General features: G+C 55.3%; 2 protein-coding genes across 6 annotated transcripts; one reads left to right on the forward strand and one right to left on the reverse strand.

Annotated features, from left to right (window-relative positions):
* Positions 1 to 1,375: 1,375 nt before the first annotated feature.
* LOC494564 (medium-wave-sensitive opsin) lies at positions 1,376 to 13,589 on the forward strand. The gene is given in 6 exon segments (NM_001011506.1): positions 1,376 to 1,513; positions 6,111 to 6,407; positions 8,245 to 8,413; positions 9,383 to 9,548; positions 10,733 to 10,972; positions 13,369 to 13,589. Coding segments are annotated over 6 exon segments (1,095 nt in total). The 5' UTR covers positions 1,376 to 1,401; the 3' UTR covers positions 13,480 to 13,589.
* On the reverse strand, positions 12,042 to 25,302 carry TEX28 (testis expressed 28). Of its 5 annotated transcripts, none has more exons than XM_085007219.1 (5): positions 24,856 to 25,302; positions 21,800 to 21,900; positions 18,161 to 18,888; positions 14,417 to 14,552; positions 12,042 to 14,121 (listed from the first exon to the last, which is right to left on the reverse strand). In XM_085007219.1, exons 2-5 carry the CDS (start codon positions 21,809 to 21,811, stop codon positions 13,765 to 13,767), a joined length of 1,233 nt encoding a protein of 410 aa, XP_084863345.1. In that variant the 5' UTR covers positions 21,812 to 21,900; positions 24,856 to 25,302; the 3' UTR covers positions 12,042 to 13,764. The 5 variants fall into 5 exon arrangements, with proteins under 5 accessions (XP_084863345.1, XP_084863346.1, XP_084863344.1 ...); XM_085007220.1 differs by having other exon boundaries at positions 25,033 to 25,218; XM_085007218.1 differs by lacking the exon at positions 21,800 to 21,900 and having other exon boundaries at positions 13,586 to 14,121.
* Positions 25,303 to 25,602: the final 300 nt, after the last annotated feature.

Below are 25,602 nucleotides of genomic sequence, written 5' to 3' on the forward strand. Positions count from 1 at the left end.
TCTGATTCTTCGATTCTGGTGGGGACAGGAGACAAAGCCCCTGCAATTCAGGAGGAGGGAAGAACGTGCACTCGAAGTCAGAGAGACCTGGGGTTGAGTCCTAGGAATGTCATCTTGTTCCATGGAGCCACGTGCACACGCTGTGTCCACGCCATGCGCCCCTCAAAACCCCGGTCACAGTGGCTGCTCCATCGCAAGCTAATTTTAGAATATTTTTGTCACCCCCAAAAGAACCCCTTTCCCCGACAGCAGTCACTCTCCATTGCCCCCAGGTCAGCCCCAGACACCCACCCACCTGCTCTCCGTCTCTTTGGACCTGCCCCTTCTAGAAAGCTTTCGTGTCAATGGAATCACAGGGCTTGCGGTCTTTGGTGTCTGGCTCCTTTCACTTAGTGTCCTGTTTTCGAGGTTCATTCATGTTGTCACGTGTCACAACCTCACGCCTTGCGATGGTGGAGTAAGAGTCCGCGGCATGGACAGACCACGTTTCATCCATTCACCTGCCGATTCACTTGTGGCCTGTGTCTGCCTCTCAACCTCTTGTGAATAATGCTGCTTTTGTCTGGAAACACGCAAGGCTGCAGGATTGAGCAATTAGCAGGTCATGGGTGCCCCTGCCGAGCGCTCAGCCAGCAGCAGCCAGACTGCAGTGGGCGAAAAGGGACAGTGGGGAGGTGGGGGGGGAGCCCTGCGGGAACACTCTGTCCAGAGGTTCGCTTTTGAAGGCAGGTCTAGAGGCAACTGGGGTCAGGCGCGGTGCAAGGGAAGCCTGGGAACTCGGAGGAGGGAGGTTTGAGCCGGTGGCATCTGAGTGCCTTGGGAGGCCCGGGCAAACTCCCTGGTGACTGCGGCAGCTCGTGGGGACAAGGCGGAGGGCGGAGCGGCCAGCAGGATGCATGGTGGCGTCTGCCCAGTCCGCCTTCCCACCTTGCATCCACTTGGGGCCCCACCCCGCGGCCGGCTGGACCCACACGGAGGTCCCTGTTCCAAGCCTCAGCCCTGCAAAGTCTGCGGGGAGAACCCCCTGCAAGAGGAGGCCTGGGGCTTCGGGCTCCTTCCTCGCCCACGGCCCGGCCTGACCTAGCAGCAGACACCGGGCAGTAGGTGGGAAGAGAGGCCACATCAACATGAGCGGGGGGGCCCGCAGCCACTCCCACAGCCCCCTTGGCTCCGAATTTGGTGGCCAGCAAATCCCTCTGAGCCGCCCTCGTGGGCTCGCCTAAGGAGCCAGGAGGCCAGGGGCTGGGGGAAGCAGGTCTAAGTCCCAGGCCCAATTAAGAGATCAGATGGTGGAGGGTTTGGGAGCTTTTAAGGTGAGGAGGCCTGGGCTGATCCCGAAGGCTGGTATAAAGCCTGCAAACACCAGGCTGGCGCGCATTGGGGACAGGGCTTTCCGGAGCCATGGCCCAGCAGTGGGGCCCCCGAAGGCTCGCAGGTGGGCAGCCGCAGGCCAGCTTTGAGGACAGCACCCAGGGGAGCATCTTCACCTACACCAACGCCAACAGCACCCGAGGTGAGCAAGCAGGTGCCGGGGCTGGACCAGACCCCTGGGACAGCCCTCCTGGGACCCGGGACCGAGTGGCCACGAGAGGGGCTGCCGGCCGGCCCCCCACTCCTCCCTGGAGCATCTTCTCGTACATGGCCGAGCGGAGACGGTGTCCTCTCTCAGCTTTTACGATGACATGAATCGGGGGGGGGTACTCTCTGAATATAAAGGGACACCATACTATCGAATATGTCCTTTCAAATCACATAGGCTTCCCAGACCCTTTGAGAATTCGTGTCCCAGGACAGTTCATTAACTCTTTCCTTATGGCCCCAGATGCTCGCCACCCCCCGGTTCTGTTGTGTCTATCTGGTGGCACGGCCCTGGGTTTCCCGGGGAAGGAACCAGGTCAGCCTCACCATTGCATCGCCCAGAGCCACACAGAGACAAACACCAGCAGTGGGAGGCTGGGCTGCCCGGAGGAGAGTGAGTCCCTTCGAGAGCCTAAGGGCAAGAAGAAACTGGTAGCATCTGATCCAAGTTCATGCCTGGAGCCCACGACCTCTGGCTGCACAGCCCGGGGGGAAGAGACTCGCTCGGGCCCCAGGGCAGCTGTTCAGTTGCGAACCATCCCAGGAGAGAGCCTTAGGCCCAACAGAAAGCTGAAAATTTTGTTGAGGCAGCTCAAGTTTTGCCCTAGGAGTGGCCCAGACAAAAATCTTTGTGTGGAGTTCCTGTTATGGCTCAGTGGAAACATATCTGACTAGTATCCATGAGGACGCAGGTTCGATCCCTGGCCTCGCTCCGTGGGTTAAGGATCTGACGTTGCCATCAGCTGGGGTGTAGGTCGCAGACACGGCTCGGGATCGGGTGTGGCTGTGGCTGCGGTGTAGGCCAGCGGCTACAGCTGTGATTCACTCCCTAGCCTGGGAACTTCCGTATGCCACGGGTGCGGCCCTAAAAAGCAGAAAAAAAAAAAAAGACTTTGCGTGCAAACCCTTCAAACAGCCTAGGACATTAACGACCCCCAGCCCCTGGCACCCCCCCCCCGCCCCCCGGTCCCACTTTCAAACCAAAGACCTTCAGTTCCTTCAAGAATATCTCACGCGCCGAAGCTTCCAGAAACCACAGCAGCTCCTTGACGGCCAGAGCAGGAGCAGCAACTGGGCTCCTGACCCAAACTGGTTGAGGCCTGAAGTTGACCTTGACCTGAGTGTTCGCAGCCCAGAATGTCCTTGATGGAGACGCTCGCCCGTCATCATCAATGTGCAAAATCCCCCTTGCACATTTTTTCCCAAAATGCAAGTGTCTACCAAAGGAGCCGGAAGAGAATAATAAGTGGCCGGGCCTCCAGCACTTGTCTTGTCTCATCTGTCACCCCCACCCCCACCAGCGCCCCTCCTAATTTCTGGAAGCACGTCCAGGGCATCTCACCACAGGAGGTACCTCTGGGAGGAAAGACTCTTTAGAAAACCTAAGCACAGCTCCTACTTTCTTGTTCGTTGGCTTGAATCAGGGCTCAGGTAAGGGCCCCACATTCACACTGAAGGACACATGCTTTCGTCGTCTCTGGGTTTAGAGGTTCTCCCCCAACCTCCTTGCAATGCGTTTGTTGAAGAAGACACGCCGGGTAGCCCCGGACTCTCCCGCTTCCGATTGGGCCGATGGCCTCCTCCCTTGCTGGCGGCTTCACTACTGCCCTGAAACCCGACGGTTGTCCCTGTTGGGGTCTGTGGGGCACAGCGGGCGCAGCCGAGGCGGAAGAGAGGGTTTGACCTCCGTGTCTCCTTTCTCTCCCACCCAGAAGCGTGTTCGGAAGCGGGTAGAAACAGAATTAGAGTGTCATTTAATTACTCATTTGCCTGATCTCAGAACAGTGCCACCAACACTCGCCACCATGATATCCAAGACCCTAACATGTGAGCAGGCCTTTCTATCCTCAGGCAACATGCCACTGGGTTCAAATAGTCAAACTAGTGTCTTTTCACTTCCCTCAGAGAAGCCCCCTCCATGTCATTATGCCACCAAGTGGTTATGCATTTAGATCCTTTTATTTTTGATTTTCAGGGATTGCTTTTTAAAATATAATGTTGTTTGGAGTTCCTGTTGTAGCTTAGAAGTAATGAACCCAACTAGCATCCATGATGATGCGGGTTCAATCCCTGGCCTCACTCAGTGGGTTAAGAATCCGGCGTTCCCGTGAGCTGTGGCGTAGGTCACAGATGCACCTCGGATCCTGAGTTGCTGTGACTGTGGTGTAGGCTGGCGGCTACAGCTCCAATTTGACCCTTGGCCTGGGACCCTCCATATGCCATGGGCGCGACCCTAAAAAAAAAAAAAAGCAATGTTTTATAATTATGGAATAGAATATGTACAAGGCTTCAAATTAAAATCTAGACAACAAGGTACACCAGAAGAAATCTTGCGTCTCTGCCTGCCCCTCTGCCCGATGGCCTCCCTCCCCGTATTTCTTTCTTTCCCTTTTTTTTTTTTTTTTTTTTTTGTCTTTTTAGGGTCATACCCACAGCATATAGAAATTCCTAGGCTAGGGGTCGAATAGGAGATACAGCTGCCAGCCTACACCACAGCCACAGCAACACAGGATCCAAGCCGAGTCTTTGACCTACACCACCGCTCACAGCAACACCGGATCCTCAACCCACGGAGCGAGGCCAGGGATCGAATTGGCATCCTCAGGTTTACTAGTCAGGTCCATTACCCCCGAGCCACAATGGGAACTCTGTATTTCCTTTCTCCTTTTTTTTTTTTTTTCCATTTTTGGCCACCCCTGGGCACATGGACTTCCAGAGCCAGGGATCAGATCTAAGCCACCGTTGCGACCTATGCCACAGCTGCGACAATGCTGGATCCTTAACCCATCGTGGTGGTCCAGGGATTGAACCTGTGTCCCACTGCAGAGACACCCCCGAGCCTGTTGTGCCATAGCGGGAACTCTCCTCCCTGTATTTCTTAGAAGACCCTTGCCTGCCCTTCTCGTGCTCATTTCTTCACAAAATTAGTCAGAACTTGCAGGAGAAGAGGGGGGGGGTCAGGACCCTGGTCTCATGGAACCGCTAGAGGCCCCCTCCTTTTGCCTCCTGCATTTGCAGTGCTGCCGTCCCTTCCCACTGCACACGGCCCTCGGCCCCGTCCTAACCTGCTCACCCCATCCTTGTCCCCAAGCCAGAGTGTTCCAGGCACTGCCCCTCCCCGGCCACCAACCTCCAAAGAACCCACTGGACTTTCTGGGGCAGATCTGTGGGCAGGTCGGGGGCTTTCTCTTCCCGGGTCTCCCTTCTTGGGAGCCCATGGCACCTCGCCGGCCGCAGAGGGGCATTGTGGGTGCTGAGGAGTCCGCTTGTGCTGGGGAGGGGGCGAGATTTACCCCGTGCCTGCTAGCCATGGGTCCCAAGAAAACCACCTTTCTTTAATTAGTTTAAGTGGGTTTCTGAAACGCAGCACTACAGCATCCTGGTCAGTGCAGCGACTCTGCATGCTTGCTTTCCTGGGTGCTGTGCGACCTTGTCACGCGGTGTGGGCACTGTGGCTTAGAACTCTTTGGAGTATTCTGCCAAGATGATGGTGGCCAGACAGGTCCTTCCAACAGAGGGCAGTGCGGAGCAGGATGTTACCACAGAGGGGAGTTCGCTCTCCTTCTCATTCTGTGCGCATTGGCTCCAGCCACCGTGACGGGGCACCAGACCGGGTGGCTCACGCAACAGAAATGTATCATCTTCCAGTTCCAGAGGCTGGAGGTCAAAGGGTCGGCAATCTATGGTGTCCTTGGCTTGCGGAAGCTTCACCCCCTCTCTGCTTTCACCTTCCCATGGCTCTTTCCTCCCTGAGTGTGCGTATCTGTGGCTAAACTGCTCCTTTGGGTGAGGACTCCAGGCATATTGGATCAGGGCCACCCCAGTGACTTCGTAACGACTTGGTCACCTCTGTACAAACCCTTTCTCTAAGTAAGGTAACATTCAGAGGTAGGGCAGGCTCTGCTCCCACATATTTGGGGGGGTGGGGCGCAATTCAACGAATTCACTCCTCGACGCATTCTCTGTACTGGAGCTGCCACGTAAGACCGGCGAGACAGGCTGGTGAGGAAGCCAGGCTGTACGCACGTGTGACTCCAATATGCAGCCGGCCCAAGAGACAGGGTTGACTCTCAGCTGGGGAACCTGGGAAGGCTTCTAGAAGGCAAAGACGTCCCAGCTGGCCTTTATGGCATAAAAGGGAAGAGGCTCTGGGTGCAGGGGAGAGCGTGAGCGAAGATCTGATGACGGGAAGGCCTGGAGCATGCATGGGACGCGGCGCCAGGGTGCAGGGGGCGCAGGGGAGCAGGCGGCACTGTAGGAGGCCAGCCTGGCACACCGGGGGTGGCACGGCAGGTGGCCGAGCGATACCGGGCAGAGATGAAGAGGTGCTCCGCTTTGTTAAGGGCAAGGCCCAAGACAGAAGGAAGGGAAGGTTGTTTGCAAAGCTAGAGGGGAAGGGCCGGTGGCGACGGCAGGGGTGGCAGGCAGAAGGGCGGGACGGTGGAGGGGACACCGTGATGGCGTGGGTGACGCTGGACAGGTGGTGACGCTGCTGCCAGCTCGTCTCCTCGCTCTGTACCTCCCGCCTCCAGACCCCTTCGAAGGCCCCAACTACCACATCGCTCCCAGATGGGTGTACCACATCACCAGCGCCTGGATGGTCTTCGTCGTCATCGCATCCGTCTTCACCAACGGGCTTGTGCTGGCGGCCACCATGAGGTTCAAGAAGCTGCGCCACCCTCTGAACTGGATCCTGGTGAACTTGGCCATCGCTGACCTGGCAGAGACCATCATCGCCAGCACCATCAGCGTCGTGAACCAGATGTACGGCTACTTCGTGCTGGGCCACCCCTTGTGCGTGGTGGAGGGCTACACGGTCTCCTTGTGTGGTAAGCCGGCTGGGGGCCCAGGGCACATCCAGTTGGAGGTCATGCAGCTGGCACGGACGGACAGACAGATCCCGATAACCTCAGAGCAGGGTGGCAGGGGAGGACTCTCCATGTGGGACGCATGCCCTCTCCACTCACCTGGGCCCACTTGGCCCCGGGAAAGAAGCGACTCCCTTCAGCACTTCCAAGATGTTGAAACCAGGTCCCACACCCCTTTCCCAGCCCATCACTGATCGGTGGGTCATGGCCCCCGAATCCTGGCAAGAGGGGCTCCTACTCCCGATGGAGACCCCGTGGGGCCATCAGTCCTCCCCGAGGACCGGGTCCTGGAGGAAGGGATGAAGGAGCCGAACATTGACAAGGACGGCGGGGCACCAACCGCCGCGTCGCTTGGGGTGGCCCAGGATGGCTTGCTCAGAAGTGGGGAGGAGGAGGCTGGGGCAGGGGCCCAGCGAGAGGCTGGCAGACAGAAGAGAGCGAGGGCCACGATCTGCGGAGGCCAGGAGGGAGCGGAGGGCACGGGGCTGCAGCTGGAAGTCCACCCGAGCAGCCAGGGAGCCCAAGGGCCACGGCGCTCGGTACGCGCCGTCTGTCTGCAGGCCCCCGGCTGTCAAACCGGCGAAGGCTCACAGCTGCTCTCCCCATTTTAAAAGTTTCCCAGGGCCACCTGATCCCAACGCCTGGGTCCTTAGCTCCCACATCTGCTTGGGTTTCTCTCACTGCCGCCTAAACTGATCTCCAATCCGGATTCTGAGGACACAGATGATAGAAAGAGTCCAGGATCAGAGGAACATGGGAGGGGCGCTGGTCAGCGAGGCGACCCACTCAGTCCATCTCCCTGGGGTCTGCTCTCGGGTCACCCTCAGCCCTTCTCAGAAGAATGTTTGCAGATGTGCACGACGAGGGGTTCCCGCCATGGCGCAGCAGAAACAAATCCAACTTGCATTCGTGAGGACGCAGGTTCGATCCACTGGCCTCACTCAGTGGGTTAAGGATCTGGAGTTGCCATGAGCTGTGGTGTAGGTTGCAGATGCGGCTCAGATCCTGCATTGCTGCGGCTGTGGTGTAGGCTGGCAGCTGCAGCTCCGAATCAAGCCCTAGCCTGGGAACCTCCGTATGCTGCAGGTGCAGCCTTAAAAATAAAAAAAAAAATTAAAACTATTCATTTTCAAAGTATGTTTTGGAAGTATTAGTGACACTCTTCTTCTTCAAAGTTATCCCTTAAGTCTATCTGGCCTGGCAGCCAGTGCACTTTAACCATGGAAATGAATCCAGTCATATTGGGAAATGTCTGCCACCTGGTAAAGTGACCGACTCGTGGGCACTGCTAACGCTCCCACGCTCAGAAGGGAAGTGAAAAGGCCAAGTGGCAACAAAGACATCGCTTTGCCCAAACCCCAGTTCATGGAGCCCGGAGGCGGGCAGCTGTGAGGAGTGTGGGGCCCCAAAGAACACAGGCAACCTGGCAGAAGGGGCTCAGGTCACTGGGCCCGGCCCGTTTCCTTGCCCTTGGCTGGGGCCGCAGCACCTCGACGTGGCCTCAGGTGTGTAGGCAGCCGTCGGGAGCGGCACTGGTGGCTGAATACAAGAGAGAGGGGAGACTAAGTGGGCCAAGAGGCCAAATCAGAGCGGGCAGGGGGAGGTGGGCTGCGGGTCCAGTGGGGAAGGAGCAGAGAGACGGGGCGAGAGAAAGAAATTGACCAGGAGGCACTGCTCCCTGGGCCTGAAAACGCCGTTCGTGAACTAGGCTTCGCAGGGAGGAGGACTAGGCTTTTGCGTGCTCTTGCTCTGGAAACGTGTCGGCTCAAAGCCCTCCTCTGTCTGCTGTCCCCTGCAGGGATCACGGGTCTCTGGTCCCTGGCCATCATTTCCTGGGAGAGATGGATGGTGGTCTGCAAGCCCTTCGGCAACGTGCGATTTGACGCCAAGCTGGCCATTGCTGGCATCGCCTTCTCCTGGATCTGGGCTGCCGTGTGGACGGCCCCACCCATCTTTGGTTGGAGCAGGTGAGGAGGCCAGCGTTCCGGGAAGACAATGCCCTCTGCGGCCTCGGGGCAAATCCCTTCCTGGCCCTGGGCGTCTGTGGTCCCGTGGATAAAGGGAGGGCAGACCCGCCTCTCCGTGAGACCCCTCCGCACACGCCGCGTCTGGGAATGTGTGCCTCTGCCCGGCAGGAACACGGAGACGGGCCCTGTGGTCTCCAAGCCCCTAGAAAGGTCTGTTTCTCCCAAACAGGAGCAGCTCATGTGAACGTAGAGCGAAAGGCTGCGGGCTCAGGCCAGCTCCGCCCCGGGCCTCTTTCATGCACATTCTGAGCCCGCCCCGCCCCCGGAGGCTCCTCAGGTTGTAGGGCCTGCAGGTCGCCTCTGTCCTAGCCAGGCAGGTTCTTTGGAGGAAGGCCCGAATTTCCAGGGACGCAGCTCAGGCGTTTGAGGGAGAGGGACGGGACGAGGCGGCCGCATTGCCCGGCTTCCACGGCCAGCTCGTGAGGATGTGTCCTTGCGGGGTCTGGAGTGGGAGCGCGCTGTCTTTGGGCAGGAAAAAGTGATTCAGGTCTTCGCCGGTGCTCCTCAGCCAAGGGGGTGCCTCACCCCCGTCTGTACAAAGGGGACATGACTCGGGGGATGAGTGGGTTGCGAACGCACCAAACCTCAGAGTTACGTGTGTTTCACCTCGGTCAAAAAAAAGAGGGGACGAGCGACCCAGAAACGGACAAGGAGGTACCGAATCCTACCGAAGGGCTTCCTGTGGGGCGATGACATGCCCCGGAACTCGACAGACCGAGCGGGCAGTTGGCCTAGTCGTGAATGCGCTAAAGGCCTCGTAGTTGTTCACCTCGGAAAAGGTCCATACTCGTGTACTGTGCGTTCCGCTTCCATTAGAAAACCCAACACCCTACCCAGGTCAGTGGCATGTGGGCACTGGGGTCCTGGCGGTCCCTCCGGCGCCTGGACAGTGGCCGGCCCTTCCCTCAGGTACTGGCCCCACGGCCTGAAGACGTCCTGCGGCCCCGACGTGTTCAGCGGCAGCTCTTACCCCGGGGTGCAGTCTTACATGATTGTGCTCATGATCACGTGCTGCTTCATCCCGCTCGGCGTCATCGTGCTCTGCTACCTGCAAGTGTGGCTGGCCATCCGCGCGGTGAGCCCCTCCTCCCCGGCCGCCCCCCCGCCCCCGCCCCCTGCAACCCCGCCCGGATCCACCCGGTCCGCTCTCAGAGTCTCCTGTGCCCCTAAAGCACAGGAGACTCTGGCCATTCCTCGGCGGCTGCCCTCGCCCCCACAGCACGGGGAGGGGCCGCCCTCCTCTTCGTAGAGGGGCCCAAGAAGGGGACAGAGCTGCGTTCCATCCTCGCCCAGGACAGTTGTGCCCAGGGTGGAAAGCCAGCCTCCTCCTGCATGCAGGGCAGTGCCGCTAGCCAGGTCCCAAAGCAAAGCCTGCACATCAGGGTGTTTTTCAAAGGCGGCCGCTGGAGTGCTGGCGTCCCCATCACAGGGCTGCTGGGGCAGGCTAAGGGGTCGATCCACTTGTGCCCTCTGCCCCCCAGAGCCTGCCCCCCCATCTCCCCCAGGCAGCTGATCCCACCCCCAGGGCAGGAGATCAGAGATGGGGGCTTCACCTGTGGTGCCCTGAACGCCGTATGGAAGTTGTCCTTTTGTTCAGCAGCTCACCTCCAATTAGCTTGATCTAGATGTGCCATCTGTTCCTGCCAGGCTCCTGCTTGGCACGGGGAGGAGAAGGCCCTCTGGGGTGGGGCCTTTGCCACTGGAAGCGGCTTGTGCCCACGATTGGACCATCGTGGACTCATCAGCTCTTTCTAGACTGGAGGCCATGGGCTTGACACAGGGTCCTGTGCCCTCACCACCTTAGCCTTCTCATGCCCCCCATCCTGTTGGCAGTCAGGGATCAGAACCAACTTAGCTGACGCCCACAGGCTTCCGCATGAGGCTTGTGCCATGTTAGCTCGGGACCTTGGAGCCCAGACCCCCGATCCCCTTGGACCTGAGCCTGGCACAGGCTGCTCTAATGAGCGGCTGGGTGAGGCGAAGAACAGCCTCCTTCGTACAGTCCTAACAGGAACCCAGCCAAGCCAGGAGCCCAGGGCTGCGGGAGGCCAGCCCCGCCGCGCGCCTGTGCCACCTCCGCGTCTGCAAGGGCTCCCCGAGCCGGCCCTGACCCGCAGCCCCCGCGCCGCGGTGGGGCCGGCTGCTGGCTGCGGCCGCGTCCTTCGCCCCGCATCTCCCGGCCCTGGGCTGCCCATGTCTTGTCGCCGCCGCCGCCGCCGCCGCCCGCCGGCCCGGGGCACAACCCTCTGTGTCCGCCAGGTGGCGAAGCAGCAGAAGGAATCCGAGTCGACCCAGAAGGCTGAGAAGGAGGTGACACGCATGGTGATGGTGATGATCTTCGCCTACTGCCTCTGCTGGGGGCCTTACACTTTCTTCGCCTGCTTCGCGGCTGCCCACCCCGGCTACGCCTTCCACCCGCTGGTGGCCGCCCTGCCAGCCTACTTTGCCAAAAGTGCCACTATCTACAACCCTATTATCTATGTCTTCATGAACAGGCAGGTAAGTCACGCCGTGGGCCGAGCAAACTAGAAATAGACCCTGGAAGAGCCCAGCGACGGCCGCCACCGGGAATCGTGCCTGGGGGGCAGCCTGACAGCGAGCCCAGCCCAATAACCAGGGAAAGCGCGCGATGGGACCCGCCCAGGCAGCCCGCGCCGTGTGCTGGGGCCATCCTAGGCCGCGAGGACACAGAGGCCCTTCTGGGCGGTGCCAACCTTTGGCTTTTGGGACCCTAGGAGTTAGTTCAGGGGGACCACGCTCTGCTCCTGTCCGATGGCGGCCCGCTCGGGCCTCAGCAGCAAACAGCCCCCGGCCCTCATTCTGCCTTGAACCATCGGGTCCACGTCCTTAAGCTGCAGCCGCGATGTGACTTGATGGCCACCAGAGGGTCTGCAAGTCAGAAATACCGCCCCTGCCCAGGGCTCCCATCTCGCCCCGCAGCACGGGAGTCTTTATTTAGGAGGACCGGCTCCGGGCGGTTCCCAGTGTGCTGTGTCTCACGTGGGTCTCTCTTTAGGTCTGGCTTCTGCTGGTGGAATCCTAGGCCATCTTATCAAATATTGTCTTTCCTGGAGCTTGCTCGCTCTCTCTCTTCTGGAACGCCCCCTCCCCTGGAGTGGTCTGCAGTCCCAGACTCTCCCGGCTTTTGACCTTGGCTTTCACCCTTTCCACAAGGACATGGGATTGTTCTCTTTTTGTGCCCCGAGGACACAGTCTGGCACGGAGCGGGTGCTGAGGCGGGAGATGGGGAGGGAATGTATCAAAGGCATTCCGCAGCTCATCTCCTGGCTCAGCAGCTGAGTCAATTCGGCGGTTCGGCCCAATTTTTTTTTAAGTTTTATTTATTGATTTTTTGCTTTTTAGGGCTGTGCCCGCGGCATATAGAAGTTCCCAAGCTAGGGGTTGAGTGGAGCCATAGCTGCTGGCCTCCACCACAGCCACAGCAACACGAGCTCACTGCAACGCCAGATCGCCAACCCACTGAGCGAAGCCAGGGATGGAACTCCAATCCTCATGGATACTAGTCAGATTGGTTTCCACTGTGCCACAACAGGAATGCCCAGCCCAATTTTTACTTATTTTTTATTTTATTTTAGCCTTTTTTTTAGGGCTGCACCCATGGCATAGGGAGGTTCCCAGGCTAGGGGTCCAACTGGAGCTGGAACTGCCAGCCTATGCCACAGCCACAGCAATGCTGGATCTGAGCCGCGTCTGCGACCTACACCCCAGCTCATGGGCCGTGTCGGATCCCCAGTCCACTGAGCAAGGCCAGAGATCGAACCCATGTCCTCATGGATGCTAATCGGGTTTGCTAACCGCTGAGCCCCGATGGGAACTCCCAGCCCAATTTCTATGTTATTGATTTCAATAATTATGTTTTTAACTTCCCGAGTTGGGATGCTGGAGGTGGCTGGGATGGATGGGAAATGCCCTGTCCGCATTCGCAAACTTCGCTGTTAACGCAGTGATGACGATGAGATAGAATGCGAGAAATGAACACAGCCCACATCTCTTTAGGCGTCAAGCGGCCAAGAGCAGGGCCCTCCTGGGGCCAGCAGACTCTCTCGGCAGAAGAGATGAGGTGGGCTTTGCCTACCTAATCCTCACCTGGCCTCCAAATGGATAAAATAGAAAGAGGCTGACAATAGCTTTCCTTTTCACGGAAATGCCTCTGAGTCTGTCCCGGACACTGTAGCAGTGGGCCCCTGAGCTGGCATCATCTTTTGTCACTGTATGAGACTCATGAGGCTGCTGTAACCAAGTACCACAAACCAGGGGGATTAAAACCACAGACATGGCTTCTCTCTCTGTTCTGGTGGCGAGAAGCCAGATCGAGGGGAGGCTCTGCGGGAGAGTCTGCCCCAGGCCGCCCTCCTGGCTCCTGAGGGGTACCCATAACCACCAGTGCTCCTCGGCTTGTAGACAAGTCACTCCGCCCTCTGCCTTCCCCTGTGTGGGGCCTTTGTCCCTCTGTGTCTGTGTCCAAATTGCCCTTCTTTTTATGAGGACACCGGTCACTGGATGAGGGCCACCGTCCTTCAGCATGACCTCAAGATAACGCGCATCTTAATCACATCTGCAAAGACTCTATTTCCCAATGAGGTCACATTTCCGGGCTCCAGGGGTTGCTGGAAGATACCTTTCGGGGAGCACAACTTGACTCCCAGTAGGCACCCCAAGTGCTAAAAGAGATGTGACTTAGGTACAACCAGCCAGGAACGGAGCACCCGCACAGGCCGGGACCAAGGGAGCCCGTCCTCGACGTCCCCCTCCCCGCAGGTTCTGAAAGGCAGAGGGGAAGGTGCGGGCCACCCAGCGCCACTTAAGGAAAGCAAGCATGGCCTTAGCGCCTTGGCCCTGCCTGCTCGGCTGAGTAACCCTTTCTGTCCTGCCAGTTTCGAAACTGCATCTTGCAGCTTTTTGGGAAGAAGGTGGACGATAGCTCTGAGCTCTCCAGTGTTTCCAAAACAGAGGCCTCGTCTGTCTCTTCAGTGTCACCTGCATGAGTCTCCCACCCCGACAACGACAACGACAACAACGTCTGCCTCCTACCGGAAAATGCACCCGCCCCGCCCCCCCTTCTCCATCCCCGTGAAATAAATGTAGTTTCTCTTTGCCAAAAACAACCAAGTCATAGAGGCTGCCACTGAGTGCCGGGTCACCGGGTCGCGCGAGGGCACATGGCGACAGGAGGGTGGGGGAAGGGGACTGGGAGGCACTGATGCCGAGCTGAGGGGGGGCTGTCGGCCCTGGCTGCCCACAGGCGGGAGGCGCTGGCAAACCCAGGCCCTTCAAGGCCCATCCGACAGAGGCCTGGAGTCCTTGGAGCCCAGTCTCCATCTGGCGGGGACCCAGGCCTGCCAGTCCACGCTGGGGATGGCGTGCCGCTTCTGCCAGGCCAGGGCCCCGAGCCCGAGCAGCAGGAGCCCCGCGCACGCACACAGGCGCGAGTTCTCCAGCGGCAGGGGGCAGGCGCACACGGCGGACACCAGGACCAGGAGGACGGCGGCCAGGGCGAGCAGCAGGCTCGCAAACCAGAACGTGAGCTCCTGGGGACGGTCCCAGACGGTCCCCGGCACCTCCAGGTGGGTCACTTGCTGTAGCGTCTCAAGCTTGGAGATTCGGCTCTTGAAAGTCTCCGTGACCTCCTGCAGGGGACAGAAGCACACACCGTCACCGGAGGCCACCTGCCTGAGCTTCAAGGGGCGCGCGCCGAGCGCTGGGGAGCGGAAGACGTAGGAGGGGGTCCAGAGCCCAGGAGGAAAGCAGGGCCTGGCCGAGTTCCCAGATCAGCTACGGTGCACGGCAGAGGGCAGCGTGACCGCCAGGAGCGGACACGGCGCCTGAGCTGCCGCTGTCCCCACGGCAGGGCCGCGCCCGAGGCCCTGCGGCCCCCCTGGGCTTGGAGGGTGTCCGGGGGTTCGCTCAGCTTTTCCTCCTCACCCATATCTCCTTGGCTCTCTCGTAGGACAGGTAGGCCATCTTCTCTTCGGCGCAGGCCAGATTCTGTTTGAGGAGGTAAATCTCGTCCAGGTGCCCCTGCAGGTGCTCATTCACCTGTCCTTCCGCCAGCGCTCGTCTGGGGAGCAAAAGAGATAAGAACACTCCGAGCACCCTGCCCGCGGCCCGAGCGGCTGTTGAGCAGTCCTGCATCCCGACTAGACTTGGGTTCAGAATCCACCTTCCTCCTGTCGCCCCAGGCTCCAGTGCCCCCCACCCCCCGCGCCTGCTCCGGCTCCGTCTCAGAACACCCTAAATGCACATCAGCCTCCCCGGCACACACCGACATGCGTCCATCTTTTGTACAGTTACTCCTGCTTTACAGAAACAGCAACAAACTGCGAGTTGTAGGGACTGCCGTCTAAACTGGCCAGGTTTTCTATTAAATTCCGAGCATGTCCCCACCCAGGGTGCGGTGCGCAGCGGTTACGCCACAACCATCCACGGCTTCCAGACGTAGAGCAGTCGCAAAAGAGCACGCCCTGTGCGAGTCCGTGCAGGGGAAACGTCGGCACAGGCCCGTCTGTAAAGCCGGAAACAGAGGGGAGGTGGGGAGTGACTGCTAACGGGGATGGGGCTGCCCTTTGCACCGGTGGCACTGTCCTGGACTGAGATGGTGGCGGTGGCCACGCAGCTCCGCCACTACACTGACAACCGCTAAACTGTACACAATGAAGGGGTGAATTGCATGGGATGCGAATCATGTCTCAATAAAGCCGTTATCAAAACAGAAACCAAGACTGGTTTGTGGTAACGGTTGCACAACTCAGTAAGTTTACATACAGGCATAATGGTGCATTTTATGGCATGAAAACTGTATCTCAGTAGAGTTGTTAAAAAAACACGAATAAGGAGTTCCTGCTGTGGCACAGCAGATTAAGGATCTGGCATTGCCGCACCTGTGGCACAGGTCGCAGCTGTGGCTTGGACTCAATCCCTAGCCCAGGAAATTTCATATGCCATGGCGCAGCTATTAAAAAACCCCTGGAGTTCCCATCGTGGCTCCCATCGTGGCAGAAACAAATCTGACTAGTATCCATGATGACGCAGGTTCGATCCCTGGCCTCACCCAGTGGGTTAAGGATCCAGTGTTGCCGTGAGATGTAGTGTAGGTCACAGACGCAGCTCAGATCTGGCGTGGCTGTGGCTGTGGTGTAGGCCAGCGCCTATAGCTCCGAATGGACCCCCAGTCTGGGAACTTCCATGTGCCGAGGGTGCAGCCCTAAAAAGACAAAAAGAAAATCCACAAATGAAACATCCCTACCTTTTGTTTATGGCCACACTTGTAAGTAGTAAAAGTCTTAAAAAATACCTGGAAAAGCTAAGCACCTGATGAAGAGAGTGAGGTGGGCAGAAGGGGATGAGGGAATGGAAGCATTTCAAGTGAATCTTTTAAAGTTTTTTAAAAATTGTTTTCCCAGCTGGTTTGACACAACTTTTACTTTTCTTTTTTTGTTTTTGGTTTGGTTTGGTTTGGTCGCACCCATGGCATGTGGAAATTCCCAGGCCAGGGACTGAACCTGAGCCACAGCAGTGACCTGAGCCAGATTCTTAACTCACTCGATGCGCCATCAGGAAATTCACATCTTTTCAAGTTATATGTCTTAAAAAAAAATAAAATCTGGAGTTCCCGTCGTGCTGAAGTGGAAATCCATCACAAGGACGCAGGTTCGACCCCTGGCCTCGCTCAGTGGGTTAAGGATCCGGTGTTGCCGTGAGCTGTGGTGCAGGTCACAGACGCAGCTCAGATCCCAAGTTGCTGTGGCTCTGGTGTAGGCCGGCGGCTGAAGCTCCATTTTGATCCCTCGCCTGGGAATCTCCATATGCCACGGGTGCAGCCCTAAAAAGACAAAAAACAAACAAACAAACAAACAAAAAAGATTAGAGAAAGCTGGGGGTGGGCATAAAATGTTAATCATATTATTTTCTGTGTTCCCTGAACATCTCATGATTTTAAAAAGCCTTGATACAGCAGAAAATTGACGGAAAACTGTAAACCAACTACAATGGAAAAAATAAAAATCATTTTGAAAAGGGAATAAAAAAAAACCATTGAGGTTCCTCGTTTGGGCATCAAGAAGGATGGGCCAGAAGGAGAGAGGCCTGGCGGCTTGTAGCTCTTTAGGGAAGAGCAGAGGAAGGCCTGCCTGACCCAAGCCGGGGGTGGTGATGCTGCAGACGTGGAAGGTACTAGAGAGCACAGGGGACACAGAACACAGAAGCAATGGTGCGGCTGCACAGCCGGGGAATGGGAGGGGAGCAGGTCACTTGGGTCCTGCTGCAAGGACGGGACTGCCACCCACATGGAGACAGCCCCTAGGCAGCTGATAAGCTGAACACCCATTTGTTGAAAGCCAATTCATCAAGAACCAGTTCACGACGGTATTTCAAGGAATATGCCATCAGTCTGTGCCTTGTTCCCTGCTGAGAAGGGACAGGTCTGACAACGTGGCCGAGGCTACTGCCCACAGAGGGGGGAGATGGCAGGGTACCCACCCAGAAAGGAGATTCCCCGTGACTGTCTTTCCACTTACAGGAAGGATTTGGCCACGAGGACATTCAAAATCCCAACTGTGGCCAAGTATCTGTTCACCCAATATACTCTGCACAAATGGCAAGTCATCAAGTAAATTCTTTTTTTTTTTTTTTTTTTTTTGCTTTTTAGGGCTGCACCCGCGGCATATGGAGGTTCCCAGGCTAGGGGTGGAATTGGAGCTGCAGCTGCAGGTCTACACCACAGCCATGGCAGCACGGGACCCGAGCCGCATCTGCGACCTCCACCACAGCTCACAGCAACACCGGATCCTTAACCCCCTGAGCGAGGCCAGGGATCGAACCCACGTTCTCATGGATGCTAGTTGGGTTCTTAACCCAGTGAGTCACAACGGGAACTCCCCAAGTTCTGGTCTTTCTTTATGTAAATCTGACCTTGAAAATGTTATTTTGACAAAATGATCTCTAAGAGTCCCAACATTTTTGATTTGCTTGCTGTGTCCTGCGAAAAATCACATTAGAAAGAAACCTGAGTTCTGATTGGGCAGGTTACTTGACGTTGCCTTGCCCCTTAACAGTTCTGAACTGCTCTTCGTGGGTTTGTCAGGCAGCATTAGTGCAGGTGCGCCTTCCCTGTGAAAACACAAGACGGATTCCCACCGCCGCGTGCCCCCCCCCACAGGTGCCAAGCGGACTGCAGGCTCCTGCTGGGAACCGCTGAGCCTCCGGGCTCACCAGGGAATCCTGCCCTCTGGGCCTCCAGGGACAGGCCTCAGGGGTCAGAGGAGGGGCTGCAGCAGCTCTGCTGTGACCCCAAGAAGGGGCCAAATAGAAAGAGACAGGGTCCTTTGAGAAAGCTGAGATTGACCTTTTTTTTTTTTTTTTTTTTTTTTTGTCTATTGGTGGCCCCTAGTCTCGTCTTAGGTGAAATTAAAATCAACCACCACGCAGAAGGGAGAAAGCATGCCCTGGAAGGCATTTTCATAACAAAGAACCCCACGGGAACTCGTGCCCCAACTTAGCTATGAGCCCAGGTGAAGGGGTCGGGGCTGGCGAGGCCATGCCATGGCCGCAGACGGGGGGCCGGCAGGACACCGCCCTGACGGACACTGGCCATCTGCTGGGCCAGCCACCCCAGTCCGAGCCTCATCTGCCAGTAGGGGACGAGAGGGCGACACTCCCCCCCCGCCTCACCTGCATTTCTCCTCCTGAAGGGCCTCCAGTGCCACCTGCAGGTCCGTCAGGTGCTGCTCCCGTAGGCTCTCGTAGGACACCCGGAGGCGCAGGTGCACCTTCCCGACCTCCTCCAGCTCTTCCTTCATCTTGCGCCACAGCAGCCTTTGCCGCTGGGCCACGCGCGTGCTCTCGGAGGACCTCCCCCGCTGCGGGGCTGGGAAGGGACCATCCCGAGGGAAGCTTGTGATGATGTTGGACGGGCAGGTGGACAGGCGGTCTTCCCCGCCTGGCTGGGGGGGCTCTGAAACCAGCGCCTTCGTGCTGGGCTGCTCGCAGGCGTCCAGGCTGCTCCCTGCTCTCAGCACTAAGCCCTTGGGCCTGCAGCCCTCCTCCACCTCCTGCAGCTGCTGGTGACACTGGCGGAGCCTTCGCTCGATCTGGGCGATGGTGGCCGACGTGCGCTGGTTCACCTTCTCGAAGGCCTGCCGGATGTGGGGGGCCCGGCGCCGGCCGGCTTGGGAGACCAGCTTGAGGTAGCACATGGCGTTCTCGTCGCGGCTGGCCTTCTCCAGCCTCAGCTGCTCCGACAGGTAGAGGAGGCGGTGCTTGATGCTGTCCTGCAAGCGCCGGGCCAGCGCCGCATCCGAGAGGCTGGAGTGGCCCCTGGGGCCATCCTCGCTGGATGACAGGGATCTGCAGGAGGGGACCTCGGAGGGGAGGGCTGCGGTGGGGCTCTGAGTGTGTTCCTGCATTGGGAAGCGAGAACCACAAAACAGGGACTTCCATGAGAGGCAAAGGGCAGGAGCCCTGGGCCCGTCACGGCCCCACGCGCTAAGAGGCAGAGATAGCCCTACGCAGACCCGGTGCTCGCCCCTCCTTCTCAGTGCCGAGCTCCTTGCTCCTTGGCCAGCCCTCCCTGCGACCCCCAGAGGGTTAGAATCCCCCTCCACACCCGCCCTGTCTGCTCTCGGACGTCTCTTCCAAGAATCACCGACCGTGGGTCTCATTTGATAAAGAACTGATCTTGGAAACACGGAAGCACCCGTTTCCATTGATCCACACGGCTTGCTGTGTGGCTACTGCCGGGTGGACAGAACAGACAGGTGGGAAGGTCTGCATCCTGCCAGATTCATTCCTGCATCTAATTACTCATTCAACACATTTCCCGAGCACGTGCTACGTGGTACTGAAGCCAGACATCTGCCCCGCCCTCGTAGAGCTGACAGCCCGAGGCCGAAAGTTCCACTTAACGCAAATGAGTAAGCCTCTTTCTCGAAGGCTCATAGAAAGAGCACTGCCTTCGCGATAGAGCCCAGTGCAACTTCTGACTCTACCACCGTGAGACCTTGGGCAAGTTAATAAACCACTTGGAGAGTCAGGATTCTCATCTCGAAAACGAAGGTGGCCCTGGCAGCACAACCAGAACACAGCAGACCAGGGTGGAGTGGACAGGGACGAGCTAGGAGAGGCAGGTGGGGGGAGCACAGGTGCCTCTGCGATGTTTCACTTTTTAACTGAAAAGCAACTTCATGACCATTTTCCACCTGAAAATGCTCTCCTGCTTGCAAGCCCGGACGACTATATTATCATAGATAGCTCGGTTCTGTGCATTTTTTTTTTTTTTGGTCTTTTTGCCTTTTCTAGGGCCGCACCCGAGGTATATGGAGGTTCCCAGGCTAGGGGTCCCATCCGAGCTGTAGCCGCTGACCTACGTCATAGCCACAGCAACGCGGGATCCGAGCCGCATCTGCCACCTGCACCACAGCTCCCGGCAATGCCCGGATCCTTCACCCACTGAGCAAGGCCAGGGATCGAACCCGCAACCTCATGGTCCCTAGGTGGATTCGTTAACCACTGAGCCACGACGGGAACTCCATTCTGTGTATTTTATTGTGTGCAAATTATACACTGATTTTTTAAAAAAAATGATACCACTCTGTACCTAGCAGGTTGGCAAAACTTAGCCTCACTGTAATACATCCTGGCAAAGATATGGAGCACAGGAACCTCCGGTCTCTCCGGATAGGAGAGTAACTGATACAAACATTTAAGGAAAACATTTGGTGATACCATAAAGTGGAAGACATGCATGCTAAAGGACCCAACAAGTGCATTCCTAGGTATATCCTTGAGAGGCGGGAACACTGATACTCCCAATAACCCATCGATAAGAAAATGTACGCCAATAAAAATAAACTATGGCATAGAAAACACAAACGAACAAGTATAATGTTGAACCAAAAAAGCCAAACAGAGAAGACTCCATCCTATACGTGGTTCTATTCACATAAAGTTCAACAGAAGGGCAAAATGAGGTGCTGTCATTGAAGGATCCATATGCAGGCAGGAAAGACGTAAGAAAAGCACACACATCAGGACAGCGGTTCCACTGGACTGGGAGAAGAGGACTGTGCCTGGCGGACCCATGTAAGGCCGGGTGCTCGACCTGCGTAGCAGTTAAATGTGGGTCCATCTTATCATTTCCCAAACTAAACGTTGATGTTTCCTGCACCTTTATATGTATATGCCAGACGTCACAATCTTTAAGTTTTTATTTCTTTGCTTAAGTATTTATTTACTTCGTTATTTTTTTTAGGGCCACACCCACGGCATATGGAGGTTCCCAGGCTAGGGATGCGAATCAGAGCTGAAGCCTTCGGCCTACACCACAGCCACAGCAACGGGGGATCCGAGCCGCATCTACGACCTACACCACAGCTCATGGCAACGCCAAAACTGTAACCCACTGAGCAAGGCCGAGGATCGAACCTTAGTCCTCATGGATACTAGTCAGGTTCGTTAACCACTGAGCCACAATGGGAACTTCTTTTTTAAGGTTTTAAACGTGGAATAGATGGCTTTAACAGCAGATCAGAAATGGCTGGACAGAGAACTAGTCAATTGTAAAAACAGAGCTAAAGAAAGCATCCAGAGAGTTCCCATTTCGGCACAGCGGAAACAAATCCGACTGACATCCATGAGGATGTGGGTTTGATCCCTGGCCTCGCTCAGTGGGTTAAGGATCCGGCATTGCCATGAGCGTGCTGCAGGTCGCAGACACGGCTCAAATCTGGCATCCAGTGGCCATGGTGCAGCTTGGCAGCCACAGCTCCAATTGGACCCCTAGCCTGGGAACTTCCATATGCCTTGGGTATGGCCCTAAAAAGTCAAAACAAAAAGCAAAAAAGGAATAAAAGCATCCGGGGAGTTCTTTTGCGGCATAGCAGGTTAAGGATCTGGCATTGCCACAGCAGCAGCAGCTCGGGTTGCCGCTGTGGCACAGGTTTGATCACTGGCCCAGGAACTTCCACATGCCACGGGCATGGCTGAAAGGAAGGAAGGAAGGAAGGAAGAAAAAGAAAACATCCATAATGCAGCGCAGAGACATAAAGAAATACAAAATTTGAAAAACTGAAAAATAAAAGGATAGAAAGAGAAAGTCTAAAAGAAAAAAAACCCTGCCATGCCAAAGGGAGAAAGAATGAGGAAATGGCAAGATTTTAAGAGATAGTTACTAAAAATTTCCCAGTTGAACTGATGAAATACATAAATCCCCAAGTTCGAGAAAGCCAAGAAATCCCAAACAGGATAAAACAGAAATAGATTCAAACCTAAACACAAGATCTTAGAAGCAGCCAGATTTAAAAAGCTGATTACCTTTAAAACCATGACTTTAAGACTGGAAGTTGCCTTCCCAGTGGCATCAATGATATTCAGAAGAGAGTTGAACAAATATCTTCAATATGCCAAGAGAATAACTGTCAGAGAGGGAAAAAACAGGTCACATTCAGAGAATCAGAAGCCAGAATATCTTCAGACTCTTTGGTGAAGCACTAAGAATTAGAAAACTTGGGAGTAATGCCTTCCAAATTTGGGGAGAAAACAATTTTCCAACCTAGGAGTCTACATCCAAACTGTCGTCTGTCAGGTCAGACGAGACATCTCCCAACACGAAAGAAATCAAGTACTTTGCTTCCTCTGTGTTCTTTCTTTGGCAGCTACTAGAGAAAGTGTGCCACCAAAACCAGAAAGGAACCCAACAAAGAGGCAGAGATGGGATCTATGAAACTGGGTGTCCCCAAGCCAAAAGCAAAGCAAATGCAATCTCCAGGATGATGGAAGAGGAGCCCAGGCCTGGAAGGCAAGTCAAAAGGCTCCAAGACAGAGGAGTTCCTGTCATGGCTCAGCAGTAACAAGCCCAACTAGGATCCATGAGGACACAGGTTTGATCCCCGGCCTCGCTCAGTGGGTTAAGGATTCAGGGATGCCATAAGCTGTGGTGTAGGCTGCAGACGCGGCTTGGATCCCGGGTCGCTGCGGCTGTGGCATAGGCTGGCGGCTGTAGCTCTGAATCCACCCCTAGCCTGGGAGCTTCCATAATGCCTTGGGTGCGGCCCTAAAAAAAAAAGGCCCCAGGAGAGAGCGATCCAAGCGAATGAAACTAACAAAATGCAGGCTGTCTTGGAGCAGCTGGAGAGGAGATACAGCCGGTTTGGGGAAACAGTGACCTATGATGAGCAGAGAACAAGTGACGTGGGAGTGGGGAGAGACAAGTGTTAATTTGAAGGAAAACAAAATGCCAGGAGAGAAAGGAACATCATCAGAGTTGCCATAGACCTGACAATGTAAACAGCAAGAACTGGGCACCGGCCTGGAACGACATCATCATCTTTTATCGTCACAAGTCAATCAATAAGCCCCAAAATATAAGAAATAAGTGAATGGCACTATAACCAACTTACTTAGAGAACTGGAGGTGAAAGCCAAAAGAAACAGCTAAAACGGCTGAATGTAGTTGATTCCAGGGGATGGACGACTGCAAGTGGAAGCCAGCCATTGCTCTTTTTCGTAATAATCCATGTCAAACCATTTAAATATTTGAACCAGGGGTTGGCAAAGTATGGCCTGGTTTTACACGGGTGTGAGATAACAACGGTTTCCACATGTTTAAATGGTTGGAAAATCAGCAGAAGGATGTTTCGTGGCATATGTGAAAATTATATGAGAGTCAAATGTGAGTGTCCACGAACAGTGTGTGACTGGCACACAGCCACACTGGTTCATTTACATACAGTCCATGGGTACCTTTGTGCCACAACAATGGCCTCGCTGAGCAGCTGCAACAGAGAGGACAGGGCCTCAAATATTTACTATCTGGCCCTTTACAGAAAGAGTTTGGTGACCCCTGGTTTAAACTACATTCAAACATACCACTGATAAATGAAAAAAGTGTTTTTAAAGGAAGTAGGAAATATGGAAAATTTAAATTTGCTGACAACTTCTATTGGGGAATTGTATAGATATCATATAAAACTCGAAATTGACAGAAGAATATGTTGGTAAAAAAAAAATTAAAGGCAGGTAGCAGAAAAAAGCCAGGAACATAACGTCCAAGTAACCAGTGGGGATAAAAAAGGGAACTTGATTCACCCAAAAAAGGGAAGGAAAGGAGGAACAAAAGGAAGCAACCTATCGGGCTAAACAAAATATCAAACAGCGTGGTGATAAGATGCGATTTTCCATGGTTATACACCATGTTGTCGAGAAGACTGAATACCATAAATAAGTCAGCTCTCTGGGTATTAACTTATAGATTCAATGAAATCCCAATTAAAAAGCCCATGGGGGAGTTCCCACTGTTGTGCAGGGGATTAAGGATCCTGCATAGGTCGCAGCTGTGACTCGGATCCAGTCCCCTACCAGGGAATTTCCACGTGTGGGGGGCAAGGCTGAAAAAGAAAAAAAAATGCCCATGGGAATGTCCTAGGAATCTTAGGTTTGGTAATCACAAAATTAATTTGGGAGAGAATATGTGAAACAATAGCTAAGAAATTTGGGGAAAGAATAATTAAATATGGTCTTGGGACACTTGGCTACTTGAAAAAAAAGAAGTTATGATGCTCCTTCACATCCTAGAGAAGAAGCGGTCGAGACAAAATAAATTAACACATAGGAAACTATAAAAGTATCAGAAGGGCACAATAGGAAACGTTTTTATAATCTTGTGAGTGTGAACACCTTTCTGTACAAGATTCAAACCAAAATACCATAAAAGAAAATATTTACATATCTTACTATATTAAAAAAAATCTCTACATCTCCTTCTGGTGAAGGAACCATAGCGCCAAAAAGAAGCAACATTTAGATTTTGGTTCAAATGCTCCTTCTTAAAAATAAAACAACGGAGTTCCCGTCGTGACGCAGTGGTTAACGAATCCGACTAGGAACCATGAGGTTGTGGGTTGGATCCCTGGCCTTGCTCAGTGGGTTAACGATCCGGCGTTGCCGTGAGCTGTGGTGTAGGTTGCAGACGCGGCTCGGATCCCGCGTTGCTGTGGCTCTGGCGTAGGCCGGTGGCTACAGCTCCGATTCGACCCCTAGCCTGGGAACCTCCAGATGCCGCAGGAGCAGCCCAAGAAATGGCAAAAAGACAAAAATAAAAAATAAAAATAAAACATTTATCTCCACTAACAATTAAAAAAAAAAGATTACGAAAAATAGATTTGCAACACCTCTAATAGATAAAAAACTAGTCAACCTAATACATAAAGAAATCCTACAAATTAGGAGGCTAAAAACAAATCATCCGACCTAAAAACAATAAAGAGTGGCACTAGACAACTCTGAATTGGCGAAGTATGAGTGGCAATAAACACTTGAAACATAGGAAAACTGCACCTGCAAGGAAGTGACGTAATAGAAATCAAACTAACTTTCTCATCCACGAGAACGCCGCGCATTGAAGAGACGATCCCTAAGCCGGCGTGATGGGGCCACGGGGAAGCGCGCACCCACACACCCCGAGAGCAGGGGTACCCAGAGGGGTACCCAGAGGGCCGGGGTTTTGTCCAGCAATCGGGCGAATGGATGCCAATTTTCAAGGCACGTACCCTCTAACCACCCCAGGACGTGGGAGCCTAGCTGCACGCGGAGATACGGGGGGGCTCTCAGGAGGTGGGCGGTTCTGAACTAAGAAGCCCGGGGGTCACCCCCGGGATCCCGTAAGACCACCTCGGAGTCCGAGGGGCCAGCTCTCCGACACTGCCACGTGGCCTTGCTGACGAGCCCTTTCACCCGGAAAGTGAACCGGACCCCCCCACCTAGGGCTCCCGGAAACGCTGTAGCCTAGCGTGGGCTAACGCCCCGCCCCCTCAAAAGACAGGCGGGGCTTGCCCCAGAGAAGGTTCTAGAAAGAGAAAAAAGGTCCGCGATGAGCCCCCAGGCCGCCTCACTTGCACGAGCCGCCTCATCCGCAGCGAACCTCACGTGGGCTGGGCCGCTGTGGGGGTTGGAAGGGGTGGTCGCAAACCGTAAAGTTCCAGCGTGGCTTTCTTTGGAGGACGACAAAGTGCGCAAAACATAGACTCCGCCGCGGCAACTTTTAAAGTGCGTGGTGGACCATCGGGCCTCCTTTACGCAGGGGGCCGCGTCGCCCAACCCCCACATCAGCTAGTTCCAGG

This window comes from Sus scrofa, chromosome X (genome assembly GCF_054392235.1).
Source record: "Sus scrofa isolate SSC_HxYL_T2T_F1_AM1 chromosome X, Sscrofa_HxYL_maternal_Yorkshire_Landrace_v2.0, whole genome shotgun sequence".
Lineage (NCBI taxonomy): Eukaryota > Metazoa > Chordata > Mammalia > Artiodactyla > Suidae > Sus > Sus scrofa.